The following is a 26,709-nucleotide window of genomic DNA, read 5'->3' as shown; positions in this document are numbered from 1 at the left end:
ATAGACGCTGGAATTAAAGTCGACGCAATTTTCCCAGACTTCTCAAAAGCATTTGATCGTGTCCCTCACCATCGACTCATTCACAAGCTTAAGCTACTGAACATCGACCCTACTCTTGTCACGTGGATAAAAGACTTTTTCAAACAGGGTGCAATTTACATAAGTTAGCAATCACAACTGATCTCTAGTCCCTGTAACATCTGGTGTCCCTCAGAGAAGCGTACTCGGGCCCTTTTTTTTCTAGTTTATATTAATGATCTACCATTCTCGTTAAATCTTACATCAGACGTTTTGCGGATGACTGCGTATTATACCGTAAAATTCAATCTAACCATGATTACGACAATCTTCAATCTGACCTAACCGTTATTAAAACTTGGTGCTCAACCTGGCTAATGCCTCTAAACCTTGCTAAAACCAAAGTAGTGTCATTTACTAATCAAGCTTCCAAAAATTAAGCACCTTATATGTTTCAATTCAGCATCTTGTTTTTTTTTTCACTGTTTTGGAAATGAGTATGTATTTGTGGTGTTTTCCAAAGCGATAAATTAGGCATTTCCTTTCTTTATGACGCTGTTTTTGTGTTTGCAAGGCAAGTACGACTGTCTTTCGCATTGCGAAATCGATTATTTGTTTCTAGCATTATACGCACCAATGCACTAGACCTGTACAGTGTTTGTTGCTCCTTTTTCTCGTAGACCTTCTCGTATGCTTCACTTGTATCTATCACGCGTATGGTTCTTTTTTAAAGGCAAATGCGCCTACATTTTTCGAATTTTCTGAAACTATATTTTGTTCAAGCATTACACGTTTTGTTTCATCACACATGTACAGTGATGATTCTTCTTGTAGTAGACCTGTTTATTTCACGCGTATGATCCGGAATATTTTTATGAAAGTGTGATGGCTGCTGCCTTGTGTTAGGGGAGGGGGAGGGGGCCTGCGGCCTTGTCAAGCTGGCATCACGCCAGCTTTTTCTGCAGGTCTTCTGCATCATGTGTCCTTGATGCCAAATAAAGTCATTATTATTATTATTATTATTACTAAACGACAGCCTCGTGGGGAGAACTTCCACCTATAAATATCTTGGCGTGCATCTAACCAGCAACTGGACATGAAATACATCAACCACATCCTCGCGTCTGCTAACCGTTCACTTGGTTTCCTCAAACGTAACCTCAGACATGCTCCCGCGCGTTTACGTAAGTTAGCAAATATTACACTAATACGCCCTAAACTTGAGTACGCATCATCCATTTGGGACCCTCATCAGGCATATCTAATAAATGACATAGTCACATAGAAGCCTTGCAAAACCGCGCTGTCCGCTTCATCTTTTCTGATTAGGTACTCCCCCTATACCAGCATAACAGCATTAAAAAAACGTGCGGAACTCGAAGCCTTATGGTATCGTCGACACGTATCTCGCTTAAGATTATTTCATAAACTATACTACCATGTGTTCCTTCGTAGCGAATTTATCTGTGAACCCGCAGCTATTTTTCCGCGTCGAAATCATTCATGCAAAATCAAACGCATCACATGTCATACCCTTGCTTTTTCCGAATAATATGTTCCTCGCACCACAACTGACCAGAATATTCTACCATCAAACATTGTTACTGAACCGAATACCATGAAATTTACTAATGCTTTGAGCAAAAATACCAATGTATAATGTGTATCATTTCACTGCTTCCTTTCACTCAGTTCTTGCACTGTCAAATTACGTGTGGTAATATTCAGTGTAGTAATACTCTGCATAGTTCTTTTAAGTTACTGTACGAAAAGCCGTTCTTATTGTTTCTACTGAATTTTTCCTATTTGTTTCCACTCTAGCGATGTAAATAATTTTTTCCTTTTTAGTTATTGTGTTTATTTTGTTCTTTTTGTACTTTCTTATCACCCCAGTGTAACCCGCCCTTACCCTATGTAAAACCCTCCCCAGAGGTTCTTTAAGGTTTTTCTTTAAATAAATAAAAATAAATAAAAGGCCCGACGTTTCGTCGACCAGGCCGCAGAGGGCTCATATGAACCTGTACCACTCACGACGTACCAGGAAATTACAGAGTACTACAGACTCGGTCGCAGAACCGTTCCATTGCCCCACCCACAACTAACCAAGGCACAAGAAACTACGGTCTGACCTGTGCAAACAAACCGAATCAAATCCCCACCCAACACTGATGCACCTTATGTTTCCAAATCAACACAAAGCTCAATGCAAATTCTGTACGCAATGAGGAACACTTAGGCGCATCATTCTTGATTGCACCCAGAACTCTGATTTGCCACCTCCTCCGTCACCCCATTCCCCCAAGAAGAGTGAGATGCTGCTGTCCAGCTCCCTCTTTTGCGATCAGCTCCTGCTGGTTGAGAGAGCGGTAGCACCAAGTACGGCGCATGGCTACCTGTAAAAAGGTTCCACTCCCACAAGGCTCTGCGAAATAAATAAGTTTTTCCTCTCTTTCTCCGCGTAGTGTATACAGTCAGGGCGCGTAATTATGTAAACCGGCTGCACAATAGACCGTCCGTGGGGCACTGCTTCAAGTAAAGAAGGTACACCGTGACGAAGGATTCATCCTGTCGCCAGGCCGGCAATTAAACGCCGCGGCGAACTCGGCCATCTGGCGCAGTGGCAAGGAACAGCGCGAGCGCCTCGACCAGTAGAGGTTGTTCGGCTTGCGCTTCGCCGAGTATCCGCACCACTTGTAGCAGTGCGCCACGAAGAAGAGCTGCTCGGCGGTCAGCGGCAGCCCTGGGATCACGGCATCGCGCTCGTCGGGAGAAAGTGACCTGTACGCGTAGTACGCCAGCCAAAGGCCCGTCCAGTCGACGAAGCCTTCCGAGTCGTATCTGTCGTTGAGCCTCGGGAACTGCACCCGCGGCTCCGCTTCCACCTGCAGTCAAGTAGAGGCGTGTAAATTGTAACCACCTCCAGTAAACAAGAGGTGGTGAGTTCCAAAATGCGTCGAGATGAGAGGTCAATTCAGGGAAGGAGAGAGACTATAGAGCTGTGATAATCAATTGCCGCGTTCGGAGAAATAATTGATGTCGACATCTTCTCTTGCAACCGTGGTTCGAGAATCATACCAGTTTTCTTCTGGCGTCACTTCTATTGAGTTGCCCTCTTCATTTAAATTCTTCACTATCGTAAATGTGGCCATCCATACCAACAGTGATTTCCAGATGTTGGCACCCGCCGCGGTGGCTCAGTGGCTAAGGTGTTGCGCTGCTGAGCATGACGTCGCGGGTTCGATTCTTGGCCACGGCGGCCGCTTTTCTGATGGAGGCGAAAAGCAAAAACGCCCGTGTGTACGAGATTGCGTGGCACGTTAAAGATCCCCAGGTGGTAAAAATTAATCCGGAGCTCTCCACTACCGCACGCCTCATCGCCTGCATTGCATCGGCGCGTTAAGCCCCACAATCAATCAGTCAATGTCCAGATGTTCCCAGCAGACTCCCGCGCTTATAAGCGTTTGTTATATCGCTCGACAGAATGCTTTGCAGATTTATTTGGTCCCAGGCGTGAAATATACAAGAGTGCAGTCAGGACGGAGTAGGGATAGGAGGACATATAGGCGGGAAGTAGTGGTTTCTATTTAGCGCTTGTCCCGCCTACTTGTTACCTTTTCTGTGTCCCTTTCCTAACATGCTGTCTTGTAAGCCGTAAAGCTCTCAGTAAAGCCCTTGTTATCTGTAAAGCTCTCCAAGAACTGCGTACGCATTTCGGAACGACCTACACGTACATCTGTATTTCCATCCTAATGACCACCCAACGAGGACATTTCTGTCACCAATGTTGTGTGTAGGCGTGATTGTTTCCTCCAAAAACGGCTCCATAAAGCACTGTGACATTGGCGTATGATGGAGAGAAAAAAGTTAGCAGTGGCTTAGCACGGCTACGAAAAGATATACGCAGCGTGAGCTAAGGCTCAGCTGGTTATTCTTAATTTCCAGGTTGTCTAGGATTATCTTGATTACCATGCGCACTGCTGCTTCAATGACGTCACACGGAATACGCATTATGTGACACGTATATTTATCAAGCGGCTCTGGCGCAGCGTCACCAATCGCCCAAGAGCTAAGATGGTTCAACAGGCACACGCCGATGCTGCTGCGACGCACGAGCCATCGGTTCTACACCCGGCCACCTCTCTCATTATCATAAAGTGGACCGAACCACTACTTGCGGAACGGAGGTCGGCGAAGGCGCTGGGCACGTGGGGTGTGTTAGAGACGCCGGGCAGGGAGCAAGGTTCTGTGCGGCGCGTGGCGTCAGTGCTCCTCGCGCACGCGCAGCACGGCTCTCCACGAGCCACACGAAACTGCTCAACCTCGGCCATTGTAGCTCACGCTACAATAAAGCGGACATGAAAATTCAGATGCTCGCGCTAGCCGCCAGGCGGGGAGCTTATACTTGGGTCGGTAATATGCCTCGTCTTCGTTACTGAACACTTGCACTATTACTCGAGTCGTTTCATTACTCCCTGCTGGACGAAGTACCCATTTCTGTATTACAACCCTCTGTATCTGCTTTGAATCGATCAAGAGCCCCCTCCAGGGTATCACTGGAATTTTGTTGTAACTTAAGGGCTGGAAGAGAATAAAGAGTGATCGAAAGAATATCCAGCCTAAACGGAATTCCTATGTGCTCAACATACCAAAGCCAAAAGGGGAACATAAACAGGCCTGCCTAAAGTCTAAACATGGATTCCATCAAGCTCATGAATAAACGGAAAGTGACTACTCTTGATAGTTTCTACGCATTTCAGGTCGTGGAGCACTTCAGTTTTTCCGCCAAATGTATTTATAAATTCTCTAAAATTGCGAAATCAATACCCATTCCTTTAGAATTCAGCAGAAATCTTCTAAAGAACACTCACCCTCCCTTTCTGATTGGACGCAAGCATATATTACGTTTCGTTTCATGTTTTTCTCGTTTCTTTTTCCACCCGTTTTGAAGTCTTTCTTGCTATGGTTGCACTGCTCATTCATTTTAAACTGGAAACTGGCCGTTACAGTAATCATGTTTGTCGCAAAGCAAGCAACATTTATCTAATCAGAACTCCTTCTACTTTGACTGGGCGTGGCTGACTTGACTCAGTTGTTCGCTACCCACAAAATCGGCCGATAACTGACTTAACAAAAAAAATCCCGCCCGCATCTTCCCACGGGGGGAACTCGAGTAAATGCGCCGCAGAGTGGGGGGGGGGGGAGGGAAGGTATCGCGTGAATGTTGCGTAATTGGGTATGGTTTGGGAATGCTAAATTGTTATTTCGTCCTTATTATTCTTATTTATTGAATGAAGGAGAAGCGAAGGTAAGGAGTGTAAAGTGAAAGTCTGTCTTCATTGCTTGGTGCCGTCGTTGTATTGGACGGAGAGGATGACTGCTTTGTGGTCGCTAAAGTGCACTGTCAAGGGGTCTCTGAGGAGCGGTCGTGCGATTGCGTAACTGGTGAAGACGTTGCTTCCATCGCATCTACTCGAGCGTCAAGTCAAGCGAAAGCCAAGCAAAGACGCCCTTGACTGAATTCCGAACACGCGCTCCGTCGCTTATATGCACACCGCCCGTGTTCGAGGGAGAGGAGTACGGGGGAGAGACGCGCATGCGCACACTTCCGTACACAACCGCGTGAACTTTCCACGCACCCACCACGCCATTATCACGTGTACACGCCCTGCCGCCGTTACTGTTGAGCGCGACGCAGCGCACGGTTAGCTACGACGCATGCGCGCACAGACGCACTCCCCCCTCACCGCCGCAGCTGTTGTTGAGAGCGACGGAGCCCACGGGGTACACGCGCTCCTCCCGCACCGCCGCACCTGTTGTAGAGAGCGAGGAGGGTAGGGGGAGAGACGCGCACCTGCGCCTCGACGAGACGCGCATGCGGAGTGAGCGTGTGGACGGCGCCGACAACATCGACGAGTGACATCGCGAGCCTAAGAAATGCTCGGCATTTAAAATGGGCTGGCGATTACGAAATAATGCGATATTTGGGTGCAGCAGCAGTACGCTGAGGCAGCACGCACTCGTGGGTTCTCTCGACGGCAGCGATGGTGAGCCTCGGCGTCGGTGGCGCGAAGTGCGTCTCAGGAAAGGACCGCGAACTGCGTTTTAAGCGAACGCACGTCATAGACACGCGCACGCCCCCCCCCCCCCTCTCATGTTCTCAGCAAGCGTTGCGCCGTCGAGCCCATCGTGCTGGCACAGCATACTGACCCATCCCCTTCTCACCGCACACTTGCGGAAAGCGCTGGCTCCCGCCACCCCGGCGAACCGCCCTTTCTATCCAATTTCGCGACACTCTCCTCCTCTGCTTTCTTTCACTTGTCGGTCTTCAAATCGTTCGCTTCTTCTTTCATTTGTTGGTCTTCCCATTGTTTACTCTGTCACGATGACGGCGACTCGGGTCAGCACAGGGACGGGCGACAATTAGCTTTTAGATGCAGAGCATCTGATTCACTCGCCTTGTCCCTCCGGCGTCGTCGTCGTTGTCGTCGGCGTTGTCCACCCCTCCCCATTCTCCTCGCCACGCCAGCTGCGCTCTCCGCCGCTGACCCCCTCTCTTCTCCGATAGCGAACACTCTCTCGCGAGGGGCATTGGATTGGATTGGATTCGATTCGATTCGATTCGATTGGCTTGGCTCGGCTTGGCTTACATTGGATTTAATTGGATTTGGATTGAATTGGATTAAAGTGGATTGTGTTGGATTGTGTTGCGTCATAGCCGCGGCAGACGCGCTGGGGCCGGGAGAAGTCACTTTCCGTTTCGAGAGAAGTCACTTCCGTTTCGAGAGAAGTCACTTTCCGTTTATTCATCAGGCGGATCGAAAACATGTTTAGACTGTAGGGAGGCCTGTTTATGTTCACCTTTGGCTTCGGTATGTTGAGCACATAGGAATTACAATTAGCGTCGATATTCCTTCGATCACTGTAAACTGCCTTCCAACCCTTAGGTTCTAACAAAATTCCCGTGATATCCTGGAGGAGGCACTTGATCGTTTCAAAGCAGATACAGAAGGGTATAGTGCACAAATGAGTACTTCGTGCAGGAGGGAGTAATGAAACGATTCGAGTAAATAGCGCAAGTGTTCAGTATCGAAGACGAGGCATATTCCCGACTCCAAGTATACGCTCGCCACCTGGAGGCTAGCGCGAGCATCAAAACTTTCAGGTCCGCTTTATTGTAGCGTGAGCAACACTGGCCGAGGTTGAGCAGTTTTGCGGGGATCCTGGAGTGCCGTGCTGCGCATGCGCGAGGAGCACAGACGTCACACAGCGCACAGAACGTTGCTCGCTGCCCAACGTCTCTCACACAGCCCACGCGCCCAGCTTCTTCGGTGACCTCCGTTGCGCACGTGGCGGCCCGGTCCACTTGATGACCATGCGAGGGGTGGCCGGGTGTAGAACCGATGGCTCCTGCGTCGCAGCAACCGGCGTGCGTCTGTGGAACCAGCTTAGCTCTGGGGCGATTGGTGACGCTGCGCCGGAGCGAATTGATAAATATACATGTGACATAATGCGTATACCGTGTGTGTGTGTCATTGAAGCAGCAGTAAGCATGATAATCAAGCTAATCCTAGACAACCAGGAAATCTAAGAATACCAGCTCACGCTACGTATATCTTCGCATAGCCGAGCTAAGCCACTGCTAATTTTTTCTCTCCGTCATATGCCGCTGTCACAGTGCTTTTAGATGCAGAGCATCTGATTCACTCGCCTTGTCCCTCCGGCGTCGTCGTCGTCGGCGTTGTCCGCCCCTCCCCCATTCTCCTCACCACGCCAGCTGCGCTCTCCGCCGCTCACCCCCTCTCCTCTCCAATAGCGAACACTCTCTCGCGAGGGGCATTGAATTGGATTCGATTGGATTGGATTTGGATTGGATTCGATTAAAGTGGATTGTGTTGGATTGTGTTGCGTCATAGCCGCGGCACGTTGCGTCATAGCCGCGGCAGACGCGCTGGGGCCGGCGCATGTGCAGTACTCTCTCTTCCGCGGTTTCCTCTCCTTCGGGCGCGCTGCGCATATAACCGGTGTGCCGTTCTCCGGCGAAGCAACATCCACGCTTGGCTCAAACACCTAGAGTCCACGCCGCTTTACAAGTACGCCAACGTCGTCATCGACTGGGACCGGCTTACGCAGTCCCCTCAACGTTATGCGCGCTATAAAACGCGGTCCCTTCACCGCTCCGCCTATGCGTCGCATCTACACAGGGGTTCCCGCGAGGGGAGGTGGGAGTTTTTGTCCGACGAACTCTTGCACATGTCCCATTGTGATCTCACACACACGCCCGAAGTACCGAAAACTTTGATGCGTTCGCAATAGAAACGACGACCGTCATCATTACCAGGTGTCACCGGCGCCGCAGTGAAGCGAAACGAAAGTGGTACTTGCCGCCTCGTAGGCCTTCCTCAGGCACTCCACCTTCTGCTGGAACTGTTCTATCGTAGTCGTATCTTTTAAAGTTTTCCTTCTGTTGCCAGCGTCTGCTGTGATCCCCCTTACATCGAAGGCGTGCATCATCTCGTGTCCAATGACCTGCACAAGATACGGTAACGTGTATAGGCACCAGGCTGGAGTGGGGTTTCTTTTATATGCGATAGGCAAGTCGGTTGACGACAACTGACGTCCCGATACCAAGGGAGGGCCTCTAATCATTGTAATCATAATCATCGTCATCCTTAAAGACGATCGTCTTGCTCGGGATACTTAAACGGGCTGACTGTCTGTCCTGCAATTCAGCCACCACGCTGTTTTTTTCTTTATTACCGGCGTATACAGAGAACAAAAACCAAAACAATAACAGATGCTTCAACCACGATATAATAAGAACCCCACCCGCAATTACGGATGGTAGGTGTGAAAAACGTTTCAGGTTAATTAATTCGTCCAGCATGTTACCCCAATTCGATTGCTCGCTCTTCACTTTCATTACATCCCGGATATAAGCGATCCTTCAATAAATTATTTGTTGATGGTCGCACATTCTGGTCTGCATGTCGCACGGCCATACAAGGATTCCAGGGACTGTGAAGGCTCAAGGACATAAATATGTCAAGTGGCATGCCTGCATCATTTCGTGCTGCAAGGAAACGTATTCCGTTCGGAGATACCAGCAGTTATTTTTTTTAGGCTTCGCTGGAGAACGTCCCAGAGGAACAAAGCCTCAGAGCAGTTTAAGAAACTCTGTTCGGCGGTCTCCAGTTCACCACAATGTCAGCAATTCACGAACTTTGCTACAAATATTCGTCTCTGAAAAGATAAGTTTGTATAGCTAAAGCTTCCCAAAGCACTATATCTGGAAACACACTTTATACTTGTGAACACTGTTCAGAAAAAAATGAAACATTAGGCACATTTGAGCCAAAACAGTAATACAGAACTGGGTTTGCAGTGTCCTTTTATTTTACAAAACATGGCCGCTTGCTAAATAAAAAAACACGCTCTGAAAACAATGTTTTATCCTAAAAATACAAAAACGCGAGCGCGTCCCTCACCCCTGGCGGCATTCCAAGATGACCAACAGCAACGAGCGGTTCCAGAAGATGGCGAGTGAGCAGTGTAACGCGGTAAATTTCAAGTGACTTGAGCAAACTTCTACCGTGCTTATCGGGGGAGGAGCGAGACGGCAAGCGGAGAAAGTGAGAGGTGGGCGGAAAAGCGAAGGGTAGTATTTACGTGGCAGCTCCGGGGCGGCAGAAGAAGTCTTTTGACGACATTTGCAGCGAAGTGAGCAGGTATCATAATCATCGCCAGTATATCTACGCCCACTGTTGGCAAAGGCCTCTCCCATGGATCTCCAATTATCCCGGTCCGGTGCTAACTGCGACCAATTTGTCCCCCCAAAATTCTTGATCTCATTTGGCCATCTAACCTTCTGCCTCCCCTGCCGTCCTTGCCTTCTCTAGGGATCCACTCTGTTACCCTTAATGACCAATGGTTACCTAGCCTTCGCAATACATGCCCTGCCCACGCCCATTTCTTCTGAGCAATTATGCGGTCATCTTTTTAGGTATGAATGGCTGGTTAGTTTTCATACGCTTTGAACCGGCTGCCTCATCGCAGAAACGCAGTATGTGGGCCCCATAACTTCCACAAGTGAGGTGTCATAGCGGCTTGACTAATTAATGTTCTTCCATTTCTATACCGAATATCTTTTTTGGCTAGATTATGACCAAACACTGGTCGCCATCCCGCCTTGCGAGAGTGAATATCCAGCAAAGTTGTTGTAAACCGCTACACATGGTGATGGAGGAGAGGAGGGTATGAAATATATCTCGTCGTCTCGGCGGGCTTGTCAGTTGTGCTCGGTAAGTGTCACTACATAAGGGTACAGAGTATCGGCATTCTTTTCTCCGATTGTTCCGTGCCGCTGCCCTGATCATTGGTCAGTTCGCATTACGTGACATTTGTTAATGCGAAGCATTCTTTGCCGAGAGCCCCCCAGCCGCGACCGTGTAACACCATGCATTTCCACAATAATGAAGATTTCACAAGAGTAACACCTGTAATCGTTATAATAGAGTAAATTCAGATCATTGGTTGAGCGAAATTTGGAAAAACTTAAAAATATAAGAAAAGTATAAAATTGACGGACACTAGCGAACCTTGTAATGCCCTGCATTTTCAAAATAATGCAGATAAGCGGAATTTTAGCCTGTAATCGTTGTAATAGCGTAAATGGAGATAATTGGTTGAACGAAATTTTGAAAAGGTAAGGAAATGAAGATGTATAAAAATTGCGCAAAATTGCAAACCCTGTAAAGCCCTGCATTTCCCCAAGAATGCGGATTTCACGGAAGTTCCACCCATAATCGTTATAATAGCGTAAAATTAGATAACTGGTAGAAGGGTACTTAGAAAAACCAAAAAAAATTCACAGCATATCCACGGGGTGAATGATGATGAGTGGGCGAAGCTCCTGAGGGGAAATCATCGGTAAAACCGTGACTCTTCAGTGAAAGTTCGCCCACTACATCTGTGTCCGAACGTAACGTCTAGAAAGTCTCGCTTAAACCGCGCGTCGGCACCTTGGAGCTGAGCTAGCCTGATGCGTTTTGCAGACGCCTCACGAGCTCTCACTGCATCGGGGTCTGCCTGCCGATACGCGCGCTTTCTCGCCGCTTCCCGTTCTCTGACGTTTTGGAGATCCTCTTCGCGCCGCAGCCGTGCCGCTTCGCGTACGGCAGGGTCCTCGCGCCGTTGCCGTGACGCTTGGGCCTCTCGTTCTCGAACGCTGGGATCTTGGCGGCGTCGTCGCTTCGGCCTCCCGCTCTCGTACGGCAGGATCTTGGCGTCGCGCAGCTTCACGGAGCGCTTCTGCCTCGCGGGCTCGCACATCTGCAGCCTTATCCATCGGGCGACTCCGAGCGCGCGCCAACAGCGAACGGATTTTATTACAACGCTCCCCGCCATCTAGTAAACAATCCAAGAACTAAACTAGAGGTAGCCACGCCATCTAGTAAACAATCCAAGCGCATTTTTCATCATATACAAGTACCGCCACATAGTAAACAATCCAAGAACTAAACTAGAGGTAGCCACGCCATCTAGTAAACAATCCAAGAACTAAACTAGAGGTGGCTACATACATACGTCGAGGATGGACAGACCCACGCCTTAAGGAACTTCTCCCCTAAAATTGCTGTAACAAGACAAGCGCCACAAGAATTCTACGCACTAGTAGAGAATTCTTTGAATTTCTGCAGATTGTTTTACACGGTTCACGCGCCGCCAATTTTGTTCTTTATGGGTTTTAGTCGGGAACTCTTGTAGGCTTACCTTACCCCCCTGCTCTGCGGCTGCGTGACTGGCGTCGTTCCTAATTCGAATTAAAGATAACGCGTGTGACAACATTTCAGCGGCAGAAGGGTGTCCAAAGATTCTAAACATTCTGGGTTCTGCCTATCTTGACGCATGCGCTCGTCGCCTTGGGCAAGAACTGCTCTATTTAGTCAGACTAGTCCTGCCTAGCCTTCAAAGATAATCTGCAAACCTAATTTTTACCAGGACGACATGGGGTGATGTCACATAAATTCCAGGCGCGTTATCATCCATAATGCGTTTTCGATGTTTGTTGTCTGGTTCCCTTAAACGAATTCTGAGCTCTGTGCTGTATGCCTGATTCGCTTGACGCATGCGCCGCCCGGCGTCTTACGCCTTGGTGTCTTCGCCCATGGAGATGAAACCACTGGAGGTAGAGGTATACAGCTTGGCTATAAAATGGCGTGCGTCGACAGTTGTAGAAAAACGTGGGTAGAAAAACACTAAAATCCATCCACCCTGTGAAGATGGATGACCAACGAAGCTACTATAACACAAGCCATAGAGCTGACACGAATTCCCGCAAAAGGTGTGGGCAAGTTATATTAATTGATTGATTGATTGATTGATTGATTGATTGATTGATTGATTGATTGATTGATTGATTGATTGATTGATTGATTGATTGATTGATTGATTGATTGATTGATTGATTGATTGATTGATTGGTTTGACGCGCCGACGCAACGCAGGCGATGACGCGCGCTGTAGTGGAGGGCTCTGGATTTATTTCGACCTCCTGGGTATCTTTAACGTGCGCCAAAATCTCGTACACCCGGGCGTTTTTGCTTTCCGCCTCCATCAGAAAAACGGCCGCCGTACCCGGGAATCGAACCCGCGACTTCGTGCTCAGCAGCACAATGCCTTAGCCACTCAGCTACCGTGGAGGGTGAGAATTTATTCCTCTTCAGGGTTGGCGGCAATCATACCAAAGAAAGAGCTTTCGTTTCAGATACGATACGTGCATGAAACCGTAGCCATGAATTGGTTGAATGTGGTTAAACCAACTTTGTCGAGCCAAAGCTCGGTTTTCGTCAGAGAGCGCAGTAAACGCGCGCAAAATTGCACAGCCACAGCAAACACAGACGCTACTCGCAGCGAATGGCGATGAAAACGAAACGCACAATGAAACTTGATGGATCCAGCACTTCCCGATCAAGTGATTACGCGCTTTCACTGGAGAAGCACAACAAAAACTGGCTTGACCCAGACTGAGCTTGCCCTTACTCTTTTAAATGCAGAGCATTTCAGTAACTCACGATGTCACCCGCGTTGACGTCCGTAGTCCGCACCGTCGTTGTCCGCACCCCTCCCTACTATATAAAAAAAAGAATAATATCCGGCGCCCGGTTTCGATCCCTCGACCCTGCGTGCGGAACGCAATGTAAATGGTGCTCTACCCACTGCGCCACAAAGCCGACACAGAATGGGACGCTACGAACGCGCCTATTATCGTTGACTCATTCAAATTACTGCTGACGAGCGCTCTCTCGTCAGCAGTTGCCACAAGTGCAACAACATTAACGTAACGCAAACTACTTAACGTCGTGCGCCCCCGGAAATGCTCAGCATTTGATCGTGCCCCTCGCGAGGGGGATGTTTCACTGCGTCTTCTCTCGGTCGCGGGACCCGTGGCGCCATCTGGCGGAGGCGCGGCACAACTCGTAGCACTTTGAAAAGATGCAGCGCCAGCCGGCTGTGTGTTTTTCCCTATCTCCATCCCGCTATTTCCACTGGAACTAATGAACGATTACACGCTTTCACCGCGGAAGCTGTCGTCGCCGCGAAATTGTTCGTTCAGTGGCCTGAGCGTAGTCGGTGGCGCTTCTTTCGGTGCAGAAAAACTGCTTGAGACGCTTGCTTGACCTTGGCTCAGCTTGAAGGTCACGATTACGTCGCCAGGCATTTCCTCGTGTTTTACTGGAAGTAATAGGTTCCGCGTAAACGTCACGCAGGCAGAGTAATCTTGCGTCAAAGTCAACTTCCTGAAGAATGCTCTGTAGCTCTCCATCTAACGTAGGCATCTCGAAACAAATCTGGCCTACTAAAACTGACCGCTGGAACGGCTGTACACTTCACCGAATTTTATTAAGCTGTCGTAATTAGTTCTCAGTGAAGTTGTAAGCCTTAGAGAATTCCTGGCTGCTGCCATTACATGGGCGCAACGGAGGGAGTATGGTTAGAGAAAGCGGGTGTAAATATTATTTTAACGATACTATCCCTAAAGAAATTAAAACAAAATTAGATGATATTACGTCAAGTTATTTCATTGAGAGCTACAGAGAATTCACCTGAAAAATGGCTTTCCGGATCTGTGCGCGGACGCAAAACTTTCGAGATACTATCTTTAGACAGCTCCGCTATAAAAGGAGGGCGAATTTCTCAGAAGCATTGCAAGAATTTATTGGTTTTCCAAAAGTAACTACGACATTCTGCAACTGAACAAATTCGATTTTCCCGCCTGGTATAAGCAATCAGTTCTTGTTTTCATGAAAGCGAACAGCTTCTTGTAAAGCTGGGTCTTAGTAAAGCTGGCAAAAGAGGCCCTTCCGTGGCCACTTTTCGCAGGCATATAAAACGGTTTCATGAAAAACACAACTATGCGCGATGCGTCTACGTCCCTCCTCTTCCTAATGCACACACTGTCCGTAATTTCAAAATGGATGTGAGAGGACTGAGAAGGACGTGGTTTAGGCGTTTGGTGTAGCAGACATTTAGCTTGCGCAACCACACTGACCCCGCTCAACCGACCACCCAGCGGGGAACGTACATCGGTTTGACATTACCCGAGAATGTGTCCGAAGTTGCAAGCACGCCCATCACTGCATGTCACAGCGACAACCAGAGGCTTCGGAAGCGTTTTGAGGAAGTGGGAGCTAAAAAAATGGGATGATGCTGCTGATCATGATGGCGATGATGATTATGATCTTATTACAAGTATTACGGCATTATTTGCTGGACTCACTTTTCTGTGTTGCTCAAATTTAGTACGCGCCAACCGTTGACCTGTTGTGTTTCATTAAGTAGTTCTAAAAACCACTGTGCACTTTCCTTTGGTATCTGAATAGTTTTTCCCGAAAATTCGCCCTAGCTTATCCTACTAAATCTTTCATCAATCCACATTTACTCGGTATAGAGGTACTGGTTATCCACTTCAAACATTATATTTACAGCAATATTGGGGTTGCTATTTGCTTAATTAGGGCAGAGCAATCGTACCCTCTAAGTGGCACTCGAACAGCGTGCACACGTGACTTCACGCGTGGTTCAAAGGGCATCAAGAGTATTTTTTTAAGAAAATAATTTGCACCCCCTCACGCGGAAAAAAAGAAAGTTAGCCCAGCATCGCTGACATAAAGTCGCGAATGACGATGTTAAAAGCGAGGCTGGCTGGTGTTCCCCAATCGCAAAGCGAAGCATCATACAACTTCTCAAACCCAGTAGATCAATTCCCGGTCGCGACGATTCAACTTTGCCCTGTTTATTCGTCAACTTGGAACACTGCTACGAGAGTTCGCCACGAGCGCTTTTGGTATTTTGAGGTAAAAACATTTTTCTCTTTTACTTGCAAACGCAAAAAATCCCTCAGCCATGCATTTTTAATTAAAAAGAATGCAAATATCACTTATTTGTTCATGTCCCTAATCGCAAGGCTAAGCTTTATAGAACTCCTCGATTCCAGTAGGTGAATTACCGTTCGCGCCAGCTCATTGTTGCCGTGTGCCGCTGCTCGCGCCATCTACTGGAACCTTTTGTTACTTTTCAACGCGGAAGACTGCCACGAGGGGGCGCCGCGAACGCTCTCTGTTCTTTCACGGCGAACGTCTTATTTGAAATCGCAAAAAAGCAAGCATACACATATTTTTAATCGAAATATCAATTCAGATATCACGTATGTATTGAAATCTTGCCCCAAATATGCCTAATGTTTTCTTTTTGCTCAACAGAGTTGACAATTATAAACATTTCCACCACATTTAATAGTTTGGAAATGTTTTGCCTAAACCTCTAGTTCAGGAATTTTTTTCGATTGCAGCAAGTATGCTTCGGGCTTGCTCTACCCTTCCCTAGGCTATGCCTTCTCAACGACGCTGCTCCCGCGTTACCACGCCTTGTCCCATGAAAGCCGCGACCAAGAACACCTTCGCTGTTAAAACAACGATATTCTGAGGACAGCAATGTGTCAGCTAAGGAATATAATACAAGAAAAGATTGATTGATTGATTGTAGGGTTCAACGCGCCGACGCAACGCAGGCGATGAGGCGTGCCGCAGTGGAGGGCTCCGGATTAATTTTGACCACCTGGGGATCTTCAACGTGCGCCGAAATCTCGTACACACGGGCGTTTTTGCTTTTCGCCTCGATCAGAAAAACGGCCGCGGTGACGGGGAATCGAACCCGCGACCTCGTGCTCAGCAGCGCAACGCCTAGGGCTCTGTTCAGACTACTGACGCAAAAGCCATATCGTAACCTATCGACGTAACAAAACTGCAAGTCACGCAATTCGGTTGGCTAAGACGTTAAATGACGTCATTCTTCAAAGTTATAGCGACATTTGCGGCAACAGTCTGAACCCGGCCTTAGCCACTGAGCCACCGCGGCAGGTCCAATAATACAAGAAAAGAGAAAAAACGAACGAGGAATCGAAAGACGGCTCCTCCAGAAGAATGTGTTATTAGGAAAGTTGGTACTCAGCAACGTAACAGATTGCATTTCGAAGGCTCAAGAGAAGTAGACACGCTTTAATGAAACCTGGGGCCAGGAAAGCGAGGTGGCGAACAGTCTCCGTGGCCCGGCTGGTAAGTGCTAACTGCACATCCGGGTCGGAGCTCTCCACGGCCCGTTTCCAGTGTGGGGGAGGGAAAATGGGAAAAGAGATTGTGCTGGCACTGGCAGCGGCCCCCTCCTGCTTGCACTCACCTATAGCCTCCCTCATTCCAACACTGCTGAGGATGAAGAAGACTTCTAAGTTAATGTGTCGGTGCGAGCTGGTTGGTATGCCATCATAAGAATTAGGTTAGCGCCTAGGACAACTACACGAAAAAACAATTTTGGTAAGACAGAGGCGCTCCTACCGAAATTCTTTTTTCTGTAGTTGTGCTTGGCGCTTGATCCTAATTCATATTATGTACCGGGTGCCATCCAAGCCTTCGTCTACCCGCGCGACGTAATGCGTTCTACTGAATACCGCTCAGCCTTGCCACACAGGACGCGTGTTCCGGCCGATTAACTCAGTCGTTTTGAGCATGCCTGTTTGAACCACTCCGGGGGTGATGTTTATTGTTTCGTTTTGGAGCCATGACTTTCCTTATTGTGTTAGGACTTCAGAGGCTGAGCCACCACTTTTTTTTTTCAGCAAGAGTTGTCAACCCCCCCCCCCCCCCCCTTTACCCAGGCGACAACGAAGTCACTGTGACCGTCGTTACTAACTTACAATGAATTTACAGCTCTGCTGTTCATTTACGGTCATGCCCTGAAATCTTTGGGGGGTCTGATTCGGTTCCGCAACAGTGTTACTCGTGCCATTGTGGCTTACACTTTCACTAGCGTAATTTCCCCGTAAAGTACGCGCGCAGGACGTTCCAACAACAGTGCACGCCAATAATTTTTGTGAAACGGAAGGTGTGGGTAACTTCGATAACAGCGAGCAGCACGTGACAGACTGCCTTTCGGGCCATGCAGCTCCGCACCTGCCCCAGTGCACCGAAGTTCACCGCGGAGACGCCCCTTGCGTAGAAGAGCGGTGGTTGTATGATGCCAGCCAAGAGCGCCATGACGTTCGGCCCCGCATCGTAGAACGCATTGGCTGTGCCCACCGTAAAGTTCTCAGCATCGTGATACTTGAAGAGAGCCCCGGTCGCTGTCTTGTGCGCCTCCACGTAGCTGGTGAAAAAGGTCTTGCCAGTTTGCGGAAACATCGCTGCAGGCGTGCAAAGAAGCAAAGAATGGGTCAGTAATATCCTTCCGTTACACCAAAAAACGCCCAAGCGTGAGGGAAAGTGGCCAGCACGCAAGGAGCCCACGAGCAGGTGTTGGGATGGCGTGCCTCAAGAAAAATAAAATGTGTTACGTAAGTGCGGGTAATCGAACTCGGGCCGTTCGCTCCATGAAACCGGCATGCAAACCACTCGGCCACCCAAAGGCCCCATGGGTACGTAGATAGCAGCTACGAGGAATAATAACGTGTAATTGGTGAGAAAAAAACGATTCCCGTGGTCGGAACCGAACATAGGTCCCTCGCCTTACGAAACAGCCGCCTAACCGACTGCGCTGCCTTCGCATTTCGAGCACACAGCATTTTAGATGCGACGGCATCTCATTCACTCGCCTTGTCCCTCCATACGCCGTCGTTGTCCGTCCACATCCCTCCCCCATCCTCCTCGCCGCGCGAGCTGCGCTCTCCGCCGCTCACCCCCTCTCCTCTCCGATAGCGAACACTCTCTCGCGAGGGGCATTGGATTGGATTCGATTGGATTGGCTTGGCTTGGCTTGGCTTGGCTTGGCTTGGCTTGGATTGGATTGGATTGGATTTGAATTGGATTGGATTAAAGTGGATTGTGTTGGATTGTGTTGCGTCATAGCCGCGCCACGTTGCGTCATAGCCGCGGCAGGGGGTTCACGGCACGTTTCACGCGATGGGAGACTCAACCTAACGGAAACAACAACGGAACCCCCTATGCGTCGCATCGAGGGGAGGTGGGAGTAATTTTTCTTTGGGTTGGAAGTGCGGCTGTTGGCTGTGGACTTCCGGGTTCTTGCCCGACGAGCTGCTCCAGCGCGTGCCCTCGTTTCCACTTTCCCCCCCTCGCCAAACACCTTCTACGTAGATGCTGCAGCACACAGGCACAAGCCGACCTTCACTGTGGCTGTCGTCTCCTCGCCGACTACTACTCCTCTGACGTTTCTCATTATTCCCACCACAACCCCACATGTTGGGAAGAGGTCGCCATAGCCCTGGCTCTCGCACACCGGCCTCCCCCTGATCTAATATTATCTGATTCAAAAACGGCCATCAAAAATTTTGCTAGTGGTTGTATCTCCACGCTAGCCGGCAAAATTCTGCTCCAAAAATTCAGCCCCTCAGCATCCTACGGAGCTCCTCTGGTTACCGGCACACACGGGACTAGACGGCGCGGAGTGGGCTCATAAGGCGGCACGAGCACGACAACTTCCCGTCAAGAATTTTACCCCACCAGGGACTCCCTCACCACTTAAAGGGAGGTGACCGACTACTACCGCCTCTCCCGCAACACGTTGCCCCCGGCTCACCCATCCCTAACCCCCTCGGAGGAACGGCTGTGGCGCCTCCTCCGAACGGAATCGCTCCCCAACCGAGCCCTCCTTCATCACATTTACCCATCCGCCTTCCCCTGTCCGCTCTGCCCGAATTGTGGCGCTAAATCCACAGTGCAGCACCACATGTGGGCCTGCCCCTCTCACCCCCACCTCACCATAACTTCCCCTGACCACTGGACGGAGGCCCTGGGCCGCTCGGGCGAAGACTCCCAGCGCCCACTGGTCACCCGACCACAAGCCGTGGTGGCAGCCCTTCGGGCAGCCATGGCGGCCCCTTGGGCCAGTGGCGTCAATAAAAGTTTTTATCTCTCTCTCTCTCTCTCTCGCCGTAGCTCACTCGCTGAATCCAAGTAGAGCAACGGGGCGTTCGGTTGTAGCGCTGTCGTCGCGGCGGATCCCAGAGGCTTCGAAAGCGAAGCGGTTTATATAGTCAAACGCGTTCGAAACTCGTGAACCGCTGGCGCTTGCCCTACATCTCTCCGTTGTTTAGCGCAAAGAAAGCTGTAAGTACATTGGAGGCAAATTATACGTACTAAACCGGCAGCGCCCTCGTTCCTTTAGTTAGTAACGCTCGTTTGGTTGGTTTTTACGATAGTAGGGGAAAAAAACAGCCGCGCAAGAAAAGAATTGCGCGTTCAAAATGACACAGAAAGGCCCCACACGCAAAAAAATGGCGTGTTCAAAATGCCGCAGAAAGCCTCCAGTCGTGCAAGAAACAATTACCCGGTCGAAATTACGCAAAACAGCTCCTGCATACGAAATTCAGGCAAGCAAAAAAAGAACAGAACTGCCGCTGCCGCAGTTTCAGGCAGGGGGTGCGCGAGCACTACGAAGGCGGGAAATTTGGATTGCATGGTGTGGCAGCAGTGATCGGATAACGGCGCTACAGCCCAATATGGCTGCGGTGCACTTTCCACAGGTTTCAATTTTTTTTGTTTGTTTCGTTTTGCCAAGACAATGCGTACAATATCTCATGAAAGTTATGTTACATCTGCCACATATGCGCTCCGTCGGCGGCGGCACGCCATCTATGGTGAGACTGAGTGACCCCGCACTGGCGAAGAAGTAGTTAAACCCTCGCCTAGTCACGTGTTACTGCAGCGGCGAAGCTCCAGAAGAGTGCAGCGGTGCTGCGTCTCGACACCGGATAACATGGCGTCGTGTCGCACGTTGCACATTTGCGTTCCAGTGGCTCAAGGTCATTGCGACGAGATGAATAGCCTAGCGAGACACAGTTCAGTAGAGCTTCGCTCTAAAAATGTGAGAGCGTACTTCCAGGAAGCCAAAATGTCCTCAGCTTGAGCGTATACTTTCTTAACTCAACCATCATTGTTTATATTTTAATACCCCTCTTAATTGCCTAATAGCTTATCTTAATATTGTATATTATCTGTCTTATTATAAACCATTTCAAGACAAAACAATTCTGCAGATTCTGCACATTGAAACCACGATTCCGCAGCCGCACCGCTGACCTCATTTTCGGCCCTGCGCCAACCGTTACCGCCGTGCTTTATCCACCCTCGCCGTGGATATGCAAGCTTAAGTCTTCCACGATTACGCCTAAAACTGGAGTGATACGACTTTTTGAGGTGAGGAGCATAGGTCCGTTGTATGCAGTAACAAACGACGCCCTTCGAACGCTTTTCCCTATAGGTGTGAGCCGCACACCGACAATAGTATTTGTTTCCAAAAATGGGATATATTGTTCATGCGGCCACCATTATTCGCAAGTCACATTTATCGTTTAAAAGTTGCAATTCCTTTCGGTTTGTTTTGATATAATGCCCTGATGCACCCGAATTGTGTCTGCCTCTAGGTTTTGGTTAGATTGTACTTCCGGATTTTATTCTTTCTTTTGTTTTCATTTTTTCTTATCGATTGTAAATCCTTGAATACTCAAATTATATAATCCTTATAACATACACGGCTCTTACTTTCCTCAATTATGCACTTTTACACATATGCAAGCATTATACTTTCCTCGTTACGTACAAATCACGCTGTCGGGCTCAATAAATAATGCTTACAAATTAATACATGCCAACGGCCTTAACATGCTCACTTCTGTACCTCTCTGAACGGGCAAATTAAAATCACTCAGCGTGTGTACTCCCTAGGCCGGCTCCTTAAGCTACCGGCGCCGCAATCGAAAGTTGGAGGCGAACTCCTCAAGTCGCTCCTGCCCTGCCTATGGGCAAAGATGTTTTCATATTTCCATAAAGTCAAGGGAAGCACTCCTGCAGCGTCGGCAAAAGAGACACAAATCATGTATCGCGAACGGCGCGTTCTATTATCTGGCGTGTAATCTCAAGACCTAAACATAGTGTTGCGTAAAATGCATCCACAACCGTGCAATTCCTATAAAATGGCTAGAAAACCACGGAAAAGTTAGTGTTGCGTGCATTCGCTCCGCAGAGGTGATACGGTAGCAAGTACCGGTACCAGGACGCGGACTGTCGCCTCTCTCAGGCTGAAACACCATGAATACAATACGAGCTACTCACCGAAATGCCTGTCTATTCTGCCGGGAGCAGCGAGGTATGGCGGATAGCCGACGTACACCCCCATTTGCGCAGCCTTCTTGCTTACTAAGGAGCGGAAGTCTCCTTGGATCCAAGTAGACTGGTTCATCTTAATTTTCAACTGGTCGTGTATTAGCTTTGCCATCCGCTCCGCCTTCTTGAGTGCTGACTCGGGGAGGTCTGCGACGCAACACAAGGAAAATTTGGAACTGTAGAGGCAGAGGAGTACATATTGAGCGAAGATACATCTTTTATACGATGAACATTACCACCAAGCTGCTCTCGTGTCCAAAGAAGATTTATATGCATACCTGGTTTGTATTATTTTTGTTATTATTTTATTTCAGCCGACCCACCGTATACTCCTGTTCGTACAGCAAGGACTCCACAGTCCAGCAGGATATTCCAAACCTCCTGTGGGACTATGAGAGACTCCATCAACTCCAGGCCCTACGCGCCCAACAGGTGCACCATGTGGCGGGTGGACGATGCCCACAGAGCCCAGGCATCCAAAGGAGGCATTACAATCCCTGTGGGAGATGGCGAGAAAGTCAGGCGTAACCTGAAGCATTGAGGGCCCAGAGGAGACCTGCAACTTTCCCTAAACTTCCTACTTTCTTGGGCCACTCACCATACCTTTGCCCAATAATTATTTTTTATACATACATACATTTCTCCCCGCATTTTCTTTCTGAGATATTGCCTAGTCGATAAAGAAAAATGATGGGGCCTGTCCAGAACTCCATGTGTATTCCCCAATCATTTGTACTGACCAATCATGTTTACCGAAAACGCTGTGCTCTTTAATATCGAATAATAATTCCTGTCACTACACTCCGCCAACTGAGAATCTTGACTCGTTTTTATTTGCTTACATATTTTTATCCCATACGTGTTCTGCCCCTTTCAGGGTGTTAAATTCATTTCGCATTGTTTTGTATTTGCAGATCATTTGGACCCCCCTACTTGATGACCCATTCGACAGGTGCCCGTGAGGAAAATAATTTACGGGCATGAGGTAATATTGCTCTGTGGTCGGGATATTGCTTCAGCTGGTATGATAATTTTTACGTAAAATCTTCGCACGGAATGAAATCATGGCGCGAATGTGTCGACGTGCAGGCCGTAAGGTTCTTCGCCGGTCGGGCAACAGGAAAAGGCAAAAAACGACTTGGAAAACAATGGTCTACAAGTAAAAACGTTCGAGAGGCACCTGAAAGGGCCGTTAAGACAAATGCAAGTTGCGTTCATTAGGAGGACAGCTTTCCCCCGAAGACAATGACACCAATTTTATCGCAAACGTCAAAGAAATAATCGAGATAATAAAGGAAACACGGTAAGCTGTGTCTACTCCCTTTCCACTTCCCGGATTTTTTTCTATGACGTCACAGAACTTATTTTGTGCGATTTGCGGCCACAGAACCAGGCCATCACTAAGGGTGCCTTCCAATTTAACCTTTAGACGGCTTCGTTGCCGTCTTCGCTGACAGTTCACCATCTTAAGCCCCGTTACAATTCCAACGAGGCAGTCAATGAAGACTGCTTTGAGGAAACAGCATCGAAGTCAGCAACGATGCAGGCTACCTTCCTGTCTAAATCGAAAAACGACGCCATTTCCACCTTTTCGCGTAATAATGTTGCTAAAAACTAACTTGTTCTTTTATTGACATATTTAGTATAAGTTACTATTGGTAAAAGGATTTTGTTTTTTTATATCACGTAATGTTTGTAATAATAACTGTACTATTATTTACGAAACCTGCTGCTCGCGTTTCTCAACATGTCTTCTACGAGGTTTATGTCGGCGTTGGTGTTGCGTTCTTGACCGCTGCGAAGTTCCAATTCTTATTCCTTCATACGTCTAGTTAGACTGCTTCTAAAGCTGTCTACCAAGCTGTCCGCGAATTGGAACGCAGACTAAGACTAAATGATTGTAATGGGGCCTATATTTCGTTTCATCGCAACACTTGAATTCCAACGTTTAGTTAACGCACTGAAAATCATGTCTTTAGCGGAGGCCCATATTTGAATTCTAACGTGTAGTTAGCGCACTGAAAATTGTCTGGAGTGCTGGCCCATATAGCGTCACTCCTGATCATAACACGTCATTCTAGAACCAAAAAACGTGTTTCTACACGTTGCGTTTTTTCGGTTAAATACGTCTTTCGTGGCTGGAATGCCGCTGCGTGAGGTGCTTGAGTTTAGTTCTGTGAAGTTAAAGTTGTATTTTGTCTTCGTGATCCCCTTAAGGCTGATTTCGCGTTGTACTGCAAAATCACGGCATTTCTTTTCAAGCAATGTAATCCTCTATGTCCCATAATGGGTCTCTAGTGATTCTGCCATCCTCTGTTGCGGCAACGTCTTCATGAGAACGGTATGTGCCTGGGGTGTAGTTTTTCCAATGCAACGGTGGCGGATGTGTCGTCTAGTCCTGTATTGGGTCGCAGCGAGCAGCTGCATCTTCGCTCACCGTGAAGCAGTTTTGTAGCGTTAGCTACACTGGTCGAGGTTCAGCAGTTTCGCATGGCTCCTATATAGCCGTGCTGCACATGCGCGAGGAGCAGTGACGTCTCACAGCGCACAGCAGGCGCGCCGGAGCCGCCGCTAGTGTATCGACGCCGCCACGACTAGATTGGATTTAATTGGATTGGATTGGATTGGATTAAATTTGATTCGATTGGATTGGAAATTGCTTTAGCAGCAGTAAGCATGATAATCAGCTAATCATAGACAACCAGGAAACCTAAGAATAACCAGCTGAAGCTTAGCTCACGCTACGTATATCCTGGCATAGACGAGCTAAGCCACTCCTAATTTTTGTGTTCTTTTGCATCTATTTCTGAGGCTTACTTCCATAAACCAACGCGTTTAAGAGCTTCCGCCGATGTAGACATTTCACGGCCCATCGTAGTAGACACACCACCGAGAGCAGAAACGTGTCGGCCCAGTAGTGGGGGATATTGCGCTCTCATCATCACCGACATGATTGCTTTCCAATTTCGTGGTAGTAATTCAAATATAATAGCCTTTTTTGGGCTACCTACATACCTACTTAGATAAACTCTAGAAGTTAAAAAAAATGTCTTCGTAATTGCTGCAACATTTACCCCAAGAACTTGGAAATAATATCGGCGGTACAGTTAACATTTTTTTTCTTGGCCTGTTGGTTCTTTTTCTGTGTGAATGTCTTCTGTAACCAAAAATCCGAAACTACGGCCTGTAGAAGTTTTCGTATTAGCCTGATCCGGTGAAGAAACAAGAAGAAACCGACATATACGCACACTTTTTGAAGTAAACATCCATGACGGCAATCTCCATGACTCCGAGGGCGGTCTCGAAGCAGAAGTCTTCGATCTTCAACGGGTACATTTTGGCCATTAGGCTGCCGCTGGCGAGATGCATGAGGCGTCGCAACAGACTCCAGCCAATGAGGAGGCGCGAGTCGTTAGTCCCGATGCGAGCGCTGTCCATCATGTGCTGCATAACTAGCGGCCCATTGTCCCAGCAGATCATGTAGTGCGAAGCGTTGTACGTCTGATTGGTATACAGCCGGATCATCCGAAGCCACTTTGCTGGAAGAAACAAAGGTCTGTTAGGGTGATACATGCCACAACTGAGGTGTGAGGCTTAGGTGGCTGGATGACCATAGCGATGTGGAAGACTAAAAAACAAGCTTCTTTCATTAGTTCTGTGTTCTTCCATACGTATACCATATTTCCTCTAAAATTCCATGGGTAGTGAAACGCTTTCACCATGACGTGCAGCATGCGAACAAATTTACCCATACAAAGAAACCCTGCATGTGAAAAATGTTACTAAAATACATCTATAACTTACTCACTTACTAACTGACTGACTGACTAACCGACCGCCCGATCTGGCTGGCCGACTGAGTCCCTCATCAACATCCAACACGGCTGAACTTGGGGACGAAATTTTGCGAACACATGCCTGTGTTGACTTGGGGGGCTCTATAGGGGTGCGGGATTGGAAATTACAGCAGTAAGGGAGTGCAAGCAGCTAGATTGTGTTTTCACCGATTTCCGATTACTTCCATTCCCGTTAATACATTGGAATGGTTTTTACTGACATAGCAACTTATACCATGTCTAAGGCGCCGATTATGGCGGTCACCCTGACTAACCCCTATTGGCCCAGTCTGTATTTCGAACTTCATTCCGGGTTCTTGCGGATTCCTCAATTTACTTTCAGTCCGTTGATACATCTGAGCTTTTTGCGTCACATTTCACGCATACAAACCTAAAGAAAAAATGCCTGCGGCTTAGCTCAGCTAACTTTGGATATGCAATGCAAAAGCTTGGCTTAGTCTGGTTGAGTCTCGGTTTCGTTTTTTTTTTTAACCTTTGATGTAACTGTATTGCCCAGCACGACTCAAAGCCGTCCGGTCCCGTGCGACACGCACAGAAGGGGGCCCGGCGGCGTTTGCCGGGGCGAACGCTCCGTTCGTCTGTGCCGGGCGCGAGAGGAGTCACGTAGCCCGAGGGGACCCAGCGGCGTATGCGTGGGAGGCTGTGGGAGGGGGGGGGGGGGGTCGGCTGCGGATCAGCTGATCGGCCGCTAACACGGCGGCGGCCGCCGCTCATATGAGCACGACTGAAAATGAGGCCTTCTGCGCAGCGCCAAAAGCGCTCTTGGCGAATCATGCGATGCGCTTCGAGGGGTGTGTCGCCGGAGGTGACGCGGGTCGAAAGGTTACCTTCCGCATCCTCCGCGAAACCGCTAAACGAACGTAGTAAAGCTGTGCTCTAAAACGATTTTATCGATTTCACCCTTAGGAGCCTCAGAAACGTCCAGCGGAACTTTTTGTAATGGCAAGCATAATGATGTAAAATAACCGAACAGGTGACCTCATAGGTCAGCCAAACTGCTAGTCCCAGATGACTTCGGCAGTATATATTCCTATCATGGCACAGGGGCTCAAACTGGCTCATAATTGTTTAAATATACTATCTCGCGAGGCCGTGAAGATATTAAACAGGTCTTTGCTCACAGACGAAACATATGCAAATGTCCAGAATCTGTTTCACAGTGTTTTCAC

General features: G+C 48.4%; 1 protein-coding gene across 1 annotated transcript; it reads right to left on the bottom strand.

The window, feature by feature from the left end:
• Window positions 1-2,546: 2,546 nt before the first annotated feature.
• On the bottom strand, window positions 2,547-25,163 carry LOC144179790 (neprilysin-3-like). The gene is made up of 5 exons (XM_077708226.1): window positions 24,932-25,163; window positions 21,633-21,830; window positions 17,520-17,749; window positions 8,401-8,544; window positions 2,547-2,900 (listed from the first exon to the last, which is right to left on the bottom strand). The coding sequence occupies exons 1-5, from the start codon at window positions 25,161-25,163 to the stop codon at window positions 2,547-2,549; spliced, it is 1,158 nt and encodes a 385-aa protein (XP_077564352.1).
• Between the last annotated feature and the right edge of the window lie 1,546 nt (window positions 25,164-26,709).

This window comes from Haemaphysalis longicornis, unplaced genomic scaffold (genome assembly GCF_048455015.1).
Source record: "Haemaphysalis longicornis isolate Haplotype H1 unplaced genomic scaffold, Haemaphysalis longicornis Haplotype H1 scaffold_4, whole genome shotgun sequence".
Lineage (NCBI taxonomy): Eukaryota > Metazoa > Arthropoda > Arachnida > Ixodida > Ixodidae > Haemaphysalis > Haemaphysalis longicornis.
Note: the sequence above shows the minus strand (reverse complement) of the source record. Positions and strands in the feature narration are given on the sequence as shown.

Bases quoted from the DNA above. Each gene is read 5' to 3' on its own strand.
- LOC144179790 (XM_077708226.1), bottom strand. From the start codon at position 25,163: ATGATCTGCTGGGACAATGGGCCGCTAGTTATGCAGCACATGATGGAC. The intron at 21,831-24,931 runs GTGCGTATATGT...GTTGCGTCGCAG, and splicing joins GGATGTTTACTTCAAAAAGT to ACCTCCCCGAGTCAGCACTC. The intron at 17,750-21,632 runs GTGAGTAGCTCG...GCACGCCTGCAG, and splicing joins CAGAATAGACAGGCATTTCG to CGATGTTTCCGCAAACTGGC.